Consider the following 15954-nt stretch of genomic DNA (forward strand, 5'->3'; position numbering starts at 1 on the left):
CACATCAATATCTAGCTGAGAAGTTTTGACAGTGATAGCTTTTGGAAGAAGAGAGTCAGTTTTTCTTAAGAGTGTGACCTCTGGTAGGTGGACCATTCCAGGGGTTGACCCTATATCCAAAAGTATAAATTGGGCTCAATGGGCTTTAAATTAAAAAGAGGGGGAGACGACATGAAGTGGATGAATAGGGACGTGAGATAGACCTGGGAGCAGTGAGGGGAAGGGGAATAAATGTGGCCAAAATATACTTCAGAAATTATCAAAGAATTAATAAAAAAAAATACTTAAAAAACAAGTAAGATGGCAGTGGTGGTGTATGCCTTTAATCTCAGCACTCAGGAAACAAATGCAGGTAGATCTCTGAATTGGAGGCCAGCCTGATCTACAGAGCAAGTTCAACGGCAGCCTGGACTACATCGAGAAATCCTGTCTCAAAAAAAATAATCATGAGCAGCAGCAGCAGCAGCAACATAAAATCCATATATATGTACATAATTTTATATTTCTGTAAAGTGGGACCATAAAACCAAAGTGAAGTTGAAAAAATAATAACAACAAAAAGATTGGATCCTAAGAAACAGAAAAGCTGATCAGACCAGTAAGAAATAATGAAATTGAATGAATAATAAAACATATCCTAAGAAAGAAAGCCAAGACCTAGAGGTTCAGTACTGAATTTTACTAAGCCTTTACAGAAAAGCCAAAAGCCAATCTCAACTCTACTTAAACTACTCACAAATTGAAGGAGTACATCAAACTCAAGCTATGAGGACAGAATTGCCTTGACACAAAAGCCACTCAAACATTATAAAACAAACAGAATCCAATACCCTTGACAAAGATAGATGACAAAACTTTAAGAAAATAATAGCAAAGTCAACTTAGTAGTACACTGAAAAGGTAACTGACTACAGTCAAGTGGAACACATCTCCAGAACTAAAGACTACTTGCTGAGTAAAAACTCAGTATGTGTGTGTCACATTAACAGAATAAACAAAAATGAATGATCATTTTAACAGATACATGAAATACAATGAACAAATTCAGTATGCCTTACGCTAAAACCTTTCAACACATTAGCTATAGAAGAAATGTGCATCAACACAATAAAGGCTGTATATGACGAATTCACGAATTCAAAAGTAATCTACTAAATGAGAAAACCTGAAATCAGTTCTAGGATCTGGAAGGAATACACTCACTTGCTCTTTCCACTTCTATGTAACACAGGACTGGAATTCTGGGCTAAACACATTAGGTAAAGTAATTCAAGTAATACAGGAAAGGGCGGGGAGTTAAATAGCTCCTGTTTATATACCACATGATCTTAAAAGAAATTCTAAATACCACCCAAACACTGTTAAAATGAATAAAGGAACCTAATAAAAATTACAGGATACAAATTCACCATAAAAAAATTACATTCTGAGCCGGGCGGTGGTGGCGCACGCCTTTAATCCCAGCACTCGGGAGGCAGAGCCAGGCGGATCTCTGTGAGTTCGAGGCCAGCCTGGGCTACCAAGTGATTTCCAGGAGAGGCGCAAAGCTACACAGAGAAACCCTGTCTCGAAAAACCAAAAAAAAAAAAAAAAAAAAAAAAAAAAAAAAATTACATTCTGTACTTTTTTTGTTGAGTTGTCAGATTTACTAAAATATTCAGGACAGTATGTCTTTCACATAATCATTCACATGCTGTTATGTTTTCTCTGTGTTGTCTTTTGGTGCACAATGATTTCACACAAATAAAAATAATTTCATATAAATATTTATCAAATTTTTTATAAGATCTAATTGGTCCAGTAACTCAAATGTGCCTCAACTGATAACTGGATAATATGAGGTACAACTACATCACTATTATTCAGACATGAAAAGTATGAAATAATAATACATGCTATAATATATATTAATGAGGACTACATCAAAATTATTTGGCCAAGTAAAGGAAGCCACATATGAAATTTAGTATTTTTTATCATATTTTTTTTTATTTTGCAATACAATTCAGTTCTACATATCAGCCATTTTATGATTCTATTTACATTAATCTCCCAGACAAGAAAAAAAATACAAATAAAAATACAAATTAGTGGTTGTCACGGGCTAGGGTAAGGAAAAACAAGGAGTGACTTCTTAGATAATAGTTTTCATTTCTTGGGTAATGGAAATTTTTGAAAGTAAAAAGATAGTTTTTTAACAATGTTACTATATTATATGTTTTTAAATGGCTAATTTTGTTATGGACATTTGCCTTAGTTCTAAACAGTTACTTACAAATTTCAGTGACTTGTCTAATGTGACAAAAGAGTTTAGTAGCATCAAAGAGCCTGCGTTCAGACATCAGCACTGCCCCTTGCAGGCAAGTGGCGTAAGCCAGTAGCTCATGTTCTCTGTGCCTTAGTTCCATCCCTAAAGCCAATTTAATTAATAAAAGCATGTGTACAATTAAAAAAACAATGAAATTAGTTGACACATTAGAAACAGAATTATGTTTCACAAGTAAAAAAAATACTAGTCAATAATAAGTAATAAAATAATAATTCTATAACTGTCAAAATGATATAAATACATAAAGAAACAGAATTTTAAAATTTTTTCAAACATGATATTAATACAGAAATCTGGTAGAGCAGCAGAGATGGATCAGCAGTTAAGAGCTCTGGCTCCTCTTGCAGAGAAGCACCCACCAACCACTTCAGGTAGCTTACAACCACCTATGACTCTAGTTCCAAGGGATCTATCACCCTCTTCTGGCCTCCATGGATACACACATGTATGCACACACATAAATATATAAAAGTAAAATAAAAATATTTTGTTAAAAAAGGGGGAAAAGAACTGTACTGTTAACAAACCCATATTGGAAGCAATCATATGAGCTAAAGCTGAGGCCTGTCCGTTTAGCCCTAGTTGCTATGGAGAGTACTGTGCCCCTAGCCAGATGATGTAAGGGTCTTCTGAGCATCGCTCACTAGCATTCATGTAGTAAAGAGAACATAGAGCATGCTATTTCAGAGAAGTAAGTGGCAAAGAATATGGGAACCACAAAAATGAGTTGAAACTGAAGTGTCAAAGATAAGCAAAATGTATCACTGAAATTCTAAACATACTTCAGAGAATTTGAAACTTCTAATTAAATACTTCAGAAATACTTGAAATCAAATAGGAAGCAAACTAGTACAGCAATATTACCAAGTTTAAATAGCTGCTTAATAGTGTTTAGGCACTGGGGACTGTGCAGCCAAAGAAAGAACCAAACGGACCAAATCTCCCTCTGCATGTCAAAGAATTTAACATAAGTGTATCAGGGACTAGGAATAACTATCACTAACCCCTCAGAGTGAGGGAGTGCATATGTGTGTGCGCGCGTGCGCACACACACACACACACACACACACACACACACACACACACACCACTTTTGAATACATTCAAGTTCTTACCCTCTTCCGCTTCATCCTCCTGGGGTGACATTGGCCCCCCTCCACTAGTAGGAGTGACTGGCTCTTCCTTGTCAGATTCTCTCTGCAGACTCACCACTTCATATATTGCATCTCCAGCACTGCTATGGCCTTTTCCCTCAGACTGAGAAAGATAAAATTATATATTTAAATATTAGAAATATAAATAGAAGTGAGATAGACCAGGGAGGAGTTAAGGGCGAGGGAATAAATATAAATAAATAAATAGAGAATGAAGTGGTATAACAATGCCTCACTAAAAACAGCTAAAATGAAGAGCAACATATCACATTTATCTAGAGCATGTCTGAATTTGAGAGATTTTTTAAGTACATCGTCCTTGGCATATTTTAAATGAACAATTTACCTACCGTTTTTGCCAGTGCTGAGATGTGTACATGTCAGTAAGCTTCAAGCATTATATTAACAAATTCAACTTACTAACCATTTTGACACAATTCAATTATTCTTCAAAACATCACAAGTTTTAGGAAAGATAGCAGATGATGTTTGATTCTTTATTGGCTATTTCATACTGAGAAAGAAATAACAGCTAGACTCGCTAATGGCTTGAACTCTATGTAGCCATTTTTTTTTCCAAGTCTAGGCTTGGGATCTAAACTCAGGTCTGCATGCTTGCCCAGAAAGCACAATACCAACTGCACCACAGTGGTGTACATCTGTAATCTTAGCACTTGGGAAGTAGAGACAGGGTGATCAGGAGTTCAAGTTCAAAGCCAGGCTCAGATGTCTTTAAAAGAAAGAAAAAAATAAAATAAAAACCAAAGAGGAATGTTTACATTAGAACACATTTCAAACTGAATTAAAACTAAAAACAAAGCAAGTCATACTAGTGAGTAACATCTAAACATAGTAAACAAGGATATTTACTACAGTTATGAATACTCATAGAAGATCATCAAGGCTACTGTGAAACACATGATAGAGCAAAGTGACTCAACTCATGTCAGATATGAGGCAGAGAAACAGCAATATAGGAATGGATGAGGGACAAGATAAATTATATCACCATCTGGGGCCAATCCTTCAATGTCTAAACCACAGACTAATATACTTCATAAAAATATACAAAAATCTCAACTATGTATTAGCAAAACTTGGATAGGATTGCAATTCAGTGGCAGAGTACCCTACCTGTCCAGCATCCACAAGGCCCTGGGATCAATTTCCAGCACCACACAATAATATATCTACATTAGCAAATCAAAATCAGCTATTTGCCAGTTTACTGAAGGAAAATTGTCATCAACAGTCTGACTCAGATACAGATGCCGTGTGCAATAATACTGACCAGTTGACCAAATGAAACCACTGGTGCAGTAGTGGCAAATCTGTTATGAGGGTAACCAACCACTTTCTGATTACATTTGTGACCTGGTCCACAGAAGGAAATTCAAATGTGGTCCCATAAACCAGGTCAAAAGTTCACAACTGAGGTGGTCATAGACCATAGTAGGGAAGCTGTTGCAACTCTTTTGACAAATGCACATGATATGGCTGTCAAATTGCGTTCTAAATAACTGTACCCACAATCTGTCAGCTGTGGTAAGAATAGCTTTATGCCTTAGTCAGCAGTGACTTTAGAGTCTCATTAAGTGTTCAAAGTACTAAGAATAAATGACTTTTGAATGCCCAGCCATAAATGGGACAACTGTATCATCCATCCAAGGCTCAGGAGCAGCATGGAAGAAGGGACAGAAAAAATTTAAGAGCCAGGGTTAGGGTGTGGAATAGAACACTGACTTTCGGACATGATGTAGCTATAGTATCCCTGAACTCACAGCAGCTGTGATTACTTGTACAAGACTGCACCAGAAAACACTCTGTGATAGAACGGTCAGGGGACCATGGGGCCTCATACATCCCTAAGGATTTGTATGCATTTAAAGACTGATGGGGAGGGAGAGATATTTTCTTCAATAATTTAGTGAGGTACCCATATACCAGCAAACAACCCCCCAAGAAAAAGTGGAGCTAGTTGAGAAAAGAAAAAGGATTAATGAGAGTAGGAAGAGGACTAGAGAGGATAATGGGGGGGATATCATTATGATCAAAATATAGTATGTACATGTATGAAAATGTCATATTGAAATTCACCATTATGTATGCCAATAAATACATATACTATTAATATTATATAATTATATACTAGTAATATTAACTATTAGTATGATAATTAAAAGTTTAAGATGCTACTTATACATATAAATACATATTAGGCAAATCTATCTCTTCACATATATAAATATAACTATTGTAATTAAATATATTATAATCAAATACATAAAGTCAAATCACTAATTATATATATATATATATATATATATATATATATATATATATAAAAGACTAAAATGGTACATAACAACCAATGGGTATTATTTGGGGAATGCAAAGTTAGTTCAACATTGGGAGAAAAAAGAAGTCAATGTAGTCCATAATATTAATAGATAAAAAGGAAAGACCCCAGGATCACATCCATTGACGCAAAATATGGAAATTTAGAATTCATTCATGTTTTTAAAAAACCTTCAACAAACTAGGGATATAATGAAGTCTTCTCATCTTATTAAAGAGAACCAGTAAAAGGCCTACAACTAACTTTAACCTTAACAGTAAGGGATTAAGTGCTTTCCTACTGAGTTGGAGAACAAAATAAGAATGCTCATATTCACCACTCCTTAGGAAAAAAAAAAAACCCTGACCAGGACTTCATCAGATAGATGTAAACACTGTAATTATCCTTCTTAGACATCAACAAACTTTTTCTGCAAAGGGCCATCCAAGAAATATTTTAGGCTTTGCAAGCCAGATGGTCTCAGTCACAACTGCCCAACTCTGCTGTATGGGGAAGTGTTACATATTTCACCTGCACTCAGTTTCCTATATAAATCTACTGCTTTGAACCTAAATATTGTACTCAGCAACTAAGTTTCAAATAAAGTACTTTTACTAATATGATTTTGTTTTCAATACTCACACATTATTAGACAACTAAAAATCAATCTGTATTTATGAAATAAACTATCAGGTTCATATTAAAACTTAGCAGCATTTAAATACATAATAAGTACTCAACAAGTATAAGTTAACTTACACTCATTAGTTATGCAAATTAACTCTAAAAGGCTTTTTCAGTATGAAAAATACAAAGGACATTATGGTGATTAATATCTCTATTAATACACAAATCTCCAGAAGCCACACATCACAAAACTGGCTATAAAGTAAGGACACCAGACTATGGATTTCTTTATATCTAAAACACTAATATCTTTGGTCATGATCTTTAGGGTAGGATTCAGGAAGCAAGATTTACTTTCAAAGGATCACAGCAATTCTGGTACAGGGCTGAACTGTAAATCTCTATCTACAAACTAGCCTCCTAACCTGTGAGTCACTATCCCACACAGAATCATATAACTGTATGTCCAGGTCATAAAAAACTTGGCAATAGTGGAAGGTTTCCAAATGTGCAATAACCAAAACTTACTTCAAAATCAAACATGCAGTGGAACTCAAGTTTTTCTAGCAGCAAACCCCCCATCATTGCATCACATGACTTCACTGAAGCCCTGGCTCTGAACATAACAAGTGCATTTTGCATTGTACATACCATCATGTCATACATGTCAACTATTGCCTGAAACACAGTGGCTCAGATTTGTGACTGTTAAATATTATGAACAGCATTTTTTACACATATGTTTAGAAACATAGTTTACAAAAAAACAAAGATTTTTCACATTTTCCTACCATTATTCCTCAGCATGTTAGTGTATCAAGTTAGTATACTTTGGATTATATTACTACAACACTTTATTTTAAAATTAGTCTTTGAGTAAATAATTGAGTTTTATTTTTAAAGATCTATGAATTTTGCTTAGTATTAGACAGAACTTCCAACAATTTCTAAAATGGCCTTACCTATACTTTGGCCATTTTGTACTTTACATGCAAAGCAGCATTCTCAGAATTGATCATAAAATCAAATTTTGAAAGACTCTGAAGATGCTCACTTTGCAGTATCAAAATATTCAGCCAAGATTTCATTTTTTATATAAAAAATAAGCATATGCATCTCATTAACATGTGAATTTATATTCCAAAGAATTGTTGTGTAATAAATTTATGAATGATTTATTATCAGTAAAGGTTTTATTTCTATACTTATTTTATGTATCTATATACCTGGTTTAGTATACAAATTTCTCATGCAAAAAGGAATACTGAGTGGGAAAAGGTTAAGAAACTCTGATATATAAGATCTCTTGTTTTTAACAAAATTTTCTATATAAATCATGTAAGAGAACTTGTTTCCAAGCAGGCTTTATATGCCTCTGCACGGGACAAACAAGAATGACAATATAAACAGAAGAGGTAAGTCAGCAAAACAAACAAAAATACATCCTATATCCTATTTTTAAACAATGTTACTCCATAACTTACTAATTTTCAGCTTTCTGCAGAAAGAATAATTGTTATTATCATTATTATTCAGTTTCTCTTGGCTATTGAGTATATTTACTTAAATAGGTATAAATTGAAAAGCATCTTCAATGGCAATTTTCCTTCTATTCATTTTAAATTTATTTCTATTATCCTTAAACTCACAGAGAAAGTAATGTGTTTTATTATGGCATTTTAACATATGCCACCACACTTTGTTCCTATTCATGTCCCTCTTACAATGCATTCCCCTATCCTTGCTCATCCCTCTTGCTGGTCCCCTCCCTTCCAAAACATTCCTCTCTTCTAATTTCACACCACATGTGTTTCATTCCTATTTATTCATTTTAATACTAGCAGTTCTCTGTTTCCAACCTAAGGAAAAGTCAGACACCCCAAAGAGAAGAGATTTTTTAGTAATAAGATTGCCTCAACCCCCACCCCCAACTCCAATGTGATATTTTTCTTTATAAGGTAATAGCTAGAAAATATGTATTAGTTACTTTCCTTGTAGCTACAAAGGAACATCAATACAACTTAAGCATGGCTTGTGAGGGACACACAGGACAGGGACCTCACAGTTTGAGGGCACAACCCATCAAGTAGGGAAGGCATGGTGACAGAAAAGTGAGATAGCTGGTCACACTGCAGCCAGTCAACAAACAGAGACTGACAGATGCTTATGTTTGGCATTATTTCTCCCTTTAATTCAGTATGACACCCAAGCCCATAGAATGGCACCATCCACAAAGTCAAATTAACAAGGAGTACATTCTGGACTGTTTACTGAAGAATGCTACGGTTATATTGAACTCCAGTTCCCTTCAGAGAATCAAGGGTTATATTCTCTGGAGTACTACATATCAAGTGATCGCTACATTCAGATCTTCAGGGGATATTCTTCATTCCTTTGACTGTTTTAAAACACTTTTCCATCTTAAATGGCCAGAGGGGTTAGGGACTGTTAGGGGCAAGTGTCAAATGCACAGATGCTTAGCTGACAGCTGTCAAGGCCACTTTCATATAGCCACTGCTCAGGTGCAGCTGCCACCACCATAAGGTACAGCCAATCAGTCAGACCAAGGCTACAAGACCGGGCAGAGGAAGGATGAGGATGAGAGCTGGGGGTCACACCACTTGTAACACTAGAGGCTAATTGTAGCCAACCAAAAAGAATCAAAGAAGATAGCAATAGCTGCCATAGTTAGCCTGACAAGTGCTGTGCTTGTTTGTGACTATTCCACTGACAGTCTGCTCTGAAGCACAGCCTGGCAGATCCACCAGGTTACGCTGAGATGTATGCTAGACTGGAGGCTGGAGCTACTATCCCTGTGGCCTTCTAATACAACTGTGATCATCATTATTGCTTCTCCACAGTCCCTCAGAGGTACTGGAAGCCAGAATATAACATCATAATCTCCACAAATGCCATGGGGGGCTATCAATTGGAGGCTATGTCAAGACACCAGCAGAGGTCTAAATCTAGCTGCCAGCATCACTAAAGTCCCCACTGGAAGCCTTAGAAATTATAATAGCTGAGTTTGGAGGTTGCACCCACCCACTGATGTAACCTCTCTAACAGTTGCTGAGAAAACTTTGCTCCACTGCCACAGGTGGCACGGTCAATGAGAATGAGGTACTACTATGACTACTCCAGACAACACCTCCCACCCCCAATGCTGCAGCCACTTTAGATGTCCCCATTCCAGTTTCTGAGAAACATCTCTCTTACCAATGAGAGTCAGGACAGATAAGCTCAGTATGCCTGTGCAGACTGACAAGCAATGCAGAAAGTCTGTTACCAGTCAGAAGACGACATATATGTAGGCCTGCCCTTTTCAGCTATATACGCAGCATCCTTCACATCCTTTTCAGGCCAGTCTAGAAGATCTATGCCCTGTTCTGTGCCATGTACAGCATAGGTTCTACGAAGCCTTCCTAGGAGGTTTTATTGCCAACTGTTTGTTTGTGCTAGAGTCTCACACAGCCCAGTCTGGCCTCAAACTTGCTATGTAGCAAAGAATGACCTTGAACTCCTGATCCTCCCTCTTGCATCTACCTCCTGAGTTCTGGGATCATACTGGGTTTAAGTGATGTGATGGCTCAAACCCATGGCTTCTGGCATGCTATCAAGGGCTCTACCTATTTAAGTTATATCCAATCCACCATTCATCATTTGTTCCTAAATGAATGAGATGATCTGATGACATTACTACCAAGAGCTATAGGCCTAGAAAATGCCTAGATCCAAAGACCTTCTAGAGCAACCAAAATCTGAGATGCCTGGGAGTGCTCAAGAAAAGCTGCGGGAGAAGCTCCAGAACTGCCAGTGGTTGCTAATCTAGCAATGGAGAGCTGCCAAAGCTTCTGGCAGCCACTGACTCCAGCTACTGAGTGTGTGTTTGGAGGTCCTGCCAAGAGCAGCTAGCAAACTGTTAATGCCCACCAGCTGCTGAGAGCCTCTGGTCAGGGCTATAACACTACTTTTTCCTTCTCATGATCTCTAAATTAAATTGAGCCAAAGAGCCCTCAGCCAATATGGCAGCAAATAGATAAAGGTATCAAGAAAATACATGCTATTTTAACATTAAACCTACACTTAGGATAGAGCCTATATCAATTAATGTCACCAGGAGACATTTATTGTTTGCTGAATGAATGAATGACCAGATAGATTAGATAGATAGATAGATAGATAGATAGATAGATAGATAGATAGATAGATAGATAGATAGATAGATAGACAGACAAGCAACACCATGTGGTAGATATTATCTCCACTTTACAAATAAAGAAGTAATAGTTCATAAACACAACCAAATGACAGAATAGGGAACTAGCTTCATACCTAGTATCAAGTCATTAGTATGTCCACTAATTGTCATGTTATAATCTAAAAAATAATGATGAAATCAGCTAGACCCTGGAATCACCACCAAGACACAAATTCCTTCAATAACAAAGATGACAGTCAGGAAAAGCCCAGACCTTCTGCTGATGATTCTTAGCATTCCGAACTGGCTTTTCAAGAAGGGACATGAGGAAATGAAGCCAGGTTCTCCTGCCAATGATATTGTAAGCCCAAAATCTCCAGAGCATGTACTACACCTAGAAAGAAACATGCCTTCTGTATAGAGGCACCCCATCAATCAACAAGACACTTCTCCTTTGCCATAATTCCCAGACACAGATAGGGCAGGCCATCTTGAACTTATAGCCAGCCTTCGGTCTTGTTGATGGTTAAGTGTGTGATAAAACTTTTACTTTAACATTTTCAAATTTAAGTTTTTATTTTCTTCAGAATATTATACATAAGTGCTACATTGACATCACTTCCACACCTGCCTCCTCTCCCTCCAACTCAAAAATATACATTCACGGAAGCTACTGAGTGCATTTAGTGTTGCTTATATATCCATGTGTTCAGGGCTGACCACTTGAAATTGGATAACACACCAAGAGTCTCATTCCTTGAGAAAAATGTATCTGCCTTTCTCAGCAATCACTGACTGCCTTATAAAATTTCTAATTTAAAAGAAACCCAGCATCATAGTATGCCTTCTATTCATTCTGGAAAGAATCTTTGCTTGGTCACAATGGCACAGCTCAGTGAGGTAGAATATAGCTGCAATTCCAGCTATTCAGGAGGCATTATAATGCAGGAGAATTGCAATGTTTGAGGCTAGTCTAGACATCTTAGCAAGTCATCTATTTCAAAATCTTAAAAAAACTAAAAATTAAACCACAAAACCACCAATATACACATTATCTTAAATGTGAACACAGGTTCTACTCTCAGCTTCTACAAGCCTTATAGAAAATGGCATATATTTACTCAAAGGAGCTTTCTTCCATCACCTATGCTATTTTACTGCTGTGGTTCCCTACATCTTAAACAGTGCAGTACTGGACATTCTTTTCACTTGGCATGTAGCATATACAGAGCTATATATACTTTCTATATATTCCTTATTGATTATAACAAAGATCCATTGGAGTTTGGGAGTTTAAACACTATACCATTATTGTAGACACTACACCACATATAACAAAAGTAATCTGTCCTTCAGCTAATCTGACTGTGACAGTCACTGAATTATCTTCACTGTAACTGACTAATCCCAATGTCATAAAAGTCTTCAGTAATATTATCAACCCACACTCTAACTTTAAAGTAAGGAAACTGAGCATTAGAGAGAGAGGATTCCTATCAGGGCTTAGTTTTTACTGTCTATTGAGGAGCAGCCCATCTGACAAACTTACTTTATATATAAGTTCTAAGTGCTTATTTCATTTGTTTAAATCCAAAATATATGATATCTAACAATGCATATAAATGAGAGGTGATTATTTTTACAGTCAGTATAAAATTCAGAATTGCTTCAGAACAGATGTTCCAATAAATAAACATAATTCATTTATTATTAGAGTTGAAACTTCATAATAAGCAGCAATAAGTTTCCAGAACATTTGTTCAACATGACATCAGATATGCTAACAGATATTATTTCAATTATTCAAATCTTACTAATTTTATTTATGAAATGCCAAACTAGAGCTGAGAATAGTGGCTCATGCCTTTAATCTCAGCATTTTGGAGGCTGAGGCAGGCAGACTGCCATCATTTTGAGGCCAGTCAGAGCTACAAAATGAGTTCCAAGTCAGCTGGAGCTACAGAGTAAAAAATCTTCTCTCACAAAACAGGAAGAGACAGAGAAGCAAAGATGGGGAGAAATCTGCACTTATTTTATATATGTTATCCTGGTATCAATGTTATTTCATAAAGGACTGTATCACAGATAACATTGCTAGTACTTTAAAGTTAATATATATGAGCATTTCTTTTATAACACTGGTTTTTTTCTGCTTTTTGCTTATTTTTGTTTGATTTTGTCTTTCCTGCCTCAGATTGTTCCTTGCAATTTATCACATATCCAGAGAAAAAGAAAGAATTCAAAAGTCATCCACATTTTCAGTGCTGCAGATTCAGCTGACGTTTTAAGAATTAAACTATTTTATAGAAACCTCATAAAATCACCCAAATCACCTATTCTCCTAGCAGACTGTAATCTCAAAGGTGCCTAACTATGAAACAAAACCAATTAATTCACTGAAGTGAATGTTGCATTTTCCAAGTTCCTATCTCTATGTGCCTATTCCTTCATGCCTAAACACAAGCCTGTTTCCATCAATTTTACTGCATTTCACAGTGCTTGTTGTATACTGTATCCAAAGCCTTGGACTCAATCTCCATCATCACATAAAACCGGATATGATACCACACACCTGCAACTCCAGTATCTGTAAGAAAGAGGCAGAAGGATCAAAAATCTAAGGACTCTTCATCTACATAGTGAATCTGAGGCCAGAATGAGCTTCCAAATCTTGACTAAAAAACAAACACATGCTAGGCGGTGGTGGCGCACGCCTTTAATCCCAGCACTCGGGAGGCAGAGGCAGGCGGATCTCTGTGAGTTCGAGGCCAGCCTGGGCTACCAAGTGAGTTCCAGGAAAGGCGCAAAGCTACACAGAGAAACCCTGTCTCGAAAAAAAAAAAAAACACTTCTATACATTTGATATACATCTGACACTAGAAAAAGTATCAGTCATTTTAATAGAGAGCAATTATTTTTATAAAGAACAGATTTCAAAATGTTGAGCGATGTGCTAGGAACTGGGAAAAGAATTCAGTTGGTAAATTGCTGCCACGAAATCATTAGGACCTTGGTCTGATCTCCAGCACCCACATTAAAAAGGTGGTCAGGATACTGTCCACGTGTAATCCCAATGCTGTGGAGATGGAAATAGGAGGCTTCCTGGAGAATGCTAGCTGGCCAACCTACTGAATTGGCAAGCTCCAAATTCAGCTTGTAACTGTGTCTCAAAAACAGAGGTAGAAGTACCTAAAGACAATACCTGAATTTGACCTCTGGCCTTAACACATACACACATGTATATCCCATATGCATGAACATACACATATATGCATGCACATTCTCAACAAAATATTGTACAGCAATAAGAAAGGATAATTCCATCATTAAACATCATTTATATTACTCCCTTGCTCATTATATTCAAACAGACTTTCTGTCATGTGCTCTTTTAGAAGTAATAAGCCTATTGGTTTCATTTGTCAAATTTCCAATCCACTGAAATAATCTACTTGTTAGACAGGGGACTGAGGAGACAGCATCTCTGTTGTAGGTTACTTGGTAGTGTTTTCTTAAATTCAACAACAGAAAGAAGAAAAAAGAAGAGTAATAGAAGATGAAGAAAAAAAACAAAGGTAAAGTATTGCATATTTGGTGTCTGTATGCCTGTCATCTATAATCATAGTACTTGGGAGGTGGAGGGAAGATGAAGATCATCCTTAGCTATTTATTCAGTGTGAAACCACCCTGAGATACATGAGATCCTGTCAAGAAAGAAAGAAAGAAAGAAAGAAAGAAGGAAGGAAGGAAGGAAGGAAGGAAGGAAGGAAGGAAGGAAGGAAGGAAGAAAGAAGAAAGAAAGAAAGAAAGAAAGAAAGAAAGAAAGAAAGAAAGAAAGAAAGAAAGAAAGAAAGAAAGAAAGAAAGAAAGAAAGAAAGAAAGAAAAGAAAAAAGGTTGATTGAGAGAAAGCAACACTACTAAACAAAAGAACAAAAAGATCCTACCTGCTTCAACCTCATGAAGAAAGTCTCTGTAAAAGTCTTTCTGCTGAAGTACCAAAATCTTTCATTTGCAGGGTACACACGAACCACTGTCTCCAGGAGAAAGCGGACTGGCTCTACAACCTCTGTGACCACCATGTCCACTGCCACAGTCATGTACACCCGCTTATCTGCAACAGAAAATTTCTGGGTTTTATTATTCCTTGATTAGTGAAGAAAACAAAATCTCCTTGCTTATATAAAAATTACAGTTCTAGACAAGCTTATTACCTTCTATATATTTATTTAAAATATTTTCTAACTATTCACTAAATAAGTAATCAAGTATTCCAAGAATGTATCTCAGTCACTGATTATTCTATAATAATCAAGTATCTAAATTTCCTGGCAGATGTCTTTTTCCATTTTCTAAATCGGATCTTTCATACAAAAAATAAAGACTATGGAGAAACTGGAAATGGCCTGGGTCGAATTCCCAGCAACAAAAAAATAAAAGTAAATAAAATGTTGAAGATAACTTTTACTCTAAATCACTAGAAAATCAGATGTAATCTTTCAAGCTAAAACAGAAACAACAGAAACTAATAGGTCTGTTTGGTGACTGCAAACTAGAGGAGCTGCTTAGTGCTTCGGCCTCTCATTTTAAACCTGTTACAGTACAGCACTGCTGATATAAACATCTCCATGTGATATGAACTAAGAAAAAAAACCTCTGAAAATTTTCAGTACTTTCACTGTTCATAATGTATATATATCCTTGAAAAAAATAATAAATTGAGCTGCAGAGATGGCTCTGTTTGTAAGAACACTTGTACACTTGGGTGTAAGAAAAATCCTCAGCAAGCATATAAAAAGCCAGACACAGTTGGGCATACCTATAGTCCTAGGACTATGGTAGGGCAGAAACAGGAAGATCACTGGGGCTTGTTGGCTGCCAGCCCAGCTACAGACTCAGTGAGAACCTCTGTCTCAAGGGAATATAGCAAAGCATGATAGAAGGACACCAGACATCCTTTTCTGGCCTCCACATGGGCACACAGGTATGAGCACCGCCCCATTCACACCTGTACCACCTAAGTAGTTAAGCACATACTCACACAGCAAAAATGCCATTATTAAAACTTCAGTGAAATACAACATGCAGCTTTCACGTGTGTGTGTGTGTGTGTGTGTGTGTGTGTGTGTGTGTGTGTGTGTATGTGTACACATATACATACTATTCACACATGTAAAAGCAAAAGTGTTTTAAGGGATGATAAAGTGTTATCAGCCACATTTCTACTTACTATTTAAAATATTTAATTTGTCACAAAATTCGTATTTAAATGTAGAATATTCTAAGCCATTTTCCATCATGATAGACTGA

The 15954-nt window shown here is 36.5% G+C and overlaps 1 protein-coding gene across 4 annotated transcripts in view; it reads right to left on the reverse strand.

Moving 5' to 3' along the window:
- Rabgap1l (RAB GTPase activating protein 1 like) overlaps positions 1-15954 on the reverse strand; it is a 589856-nt gene that overhangs the window by 449967 nt on the left and 123935 nt on the right. For all 4 annotated transcript variants that reach the window (XM_052737345.1, XM_052737344.1, XM_052737347.1 and 1 more), the window contains 2 exons: positions 14592-14758; positions 3445-3586 (listed from right to left, as the gene is read on the reverse strand). In XM_052737345.1, coding sequence (XP_052593305.1) covers positions 3445-3586; positions 14592-14758 — 309 coding nt within the window. The remainder of the gene's footprint in view (positions 1-3444; positions 3587-14591; positions 14759-15954) is intronic.

Source organism: Peromyscus californicus, unplaced genomic scaffold (assembly GCF_007827085.1).
Source record: "Peromyscus californicus insignis strain IS unplaced genomic scaffold, ASM782708v3 Scaffold_14__1_contigs__length_90479793_seg_2, whole genome shotgun sequence".
NCBI lineage: Eukaryota > Metazoa > Chordata > Mammalia > Rodentia > Cricetidae > Peromyscus > Peromyscus californicus.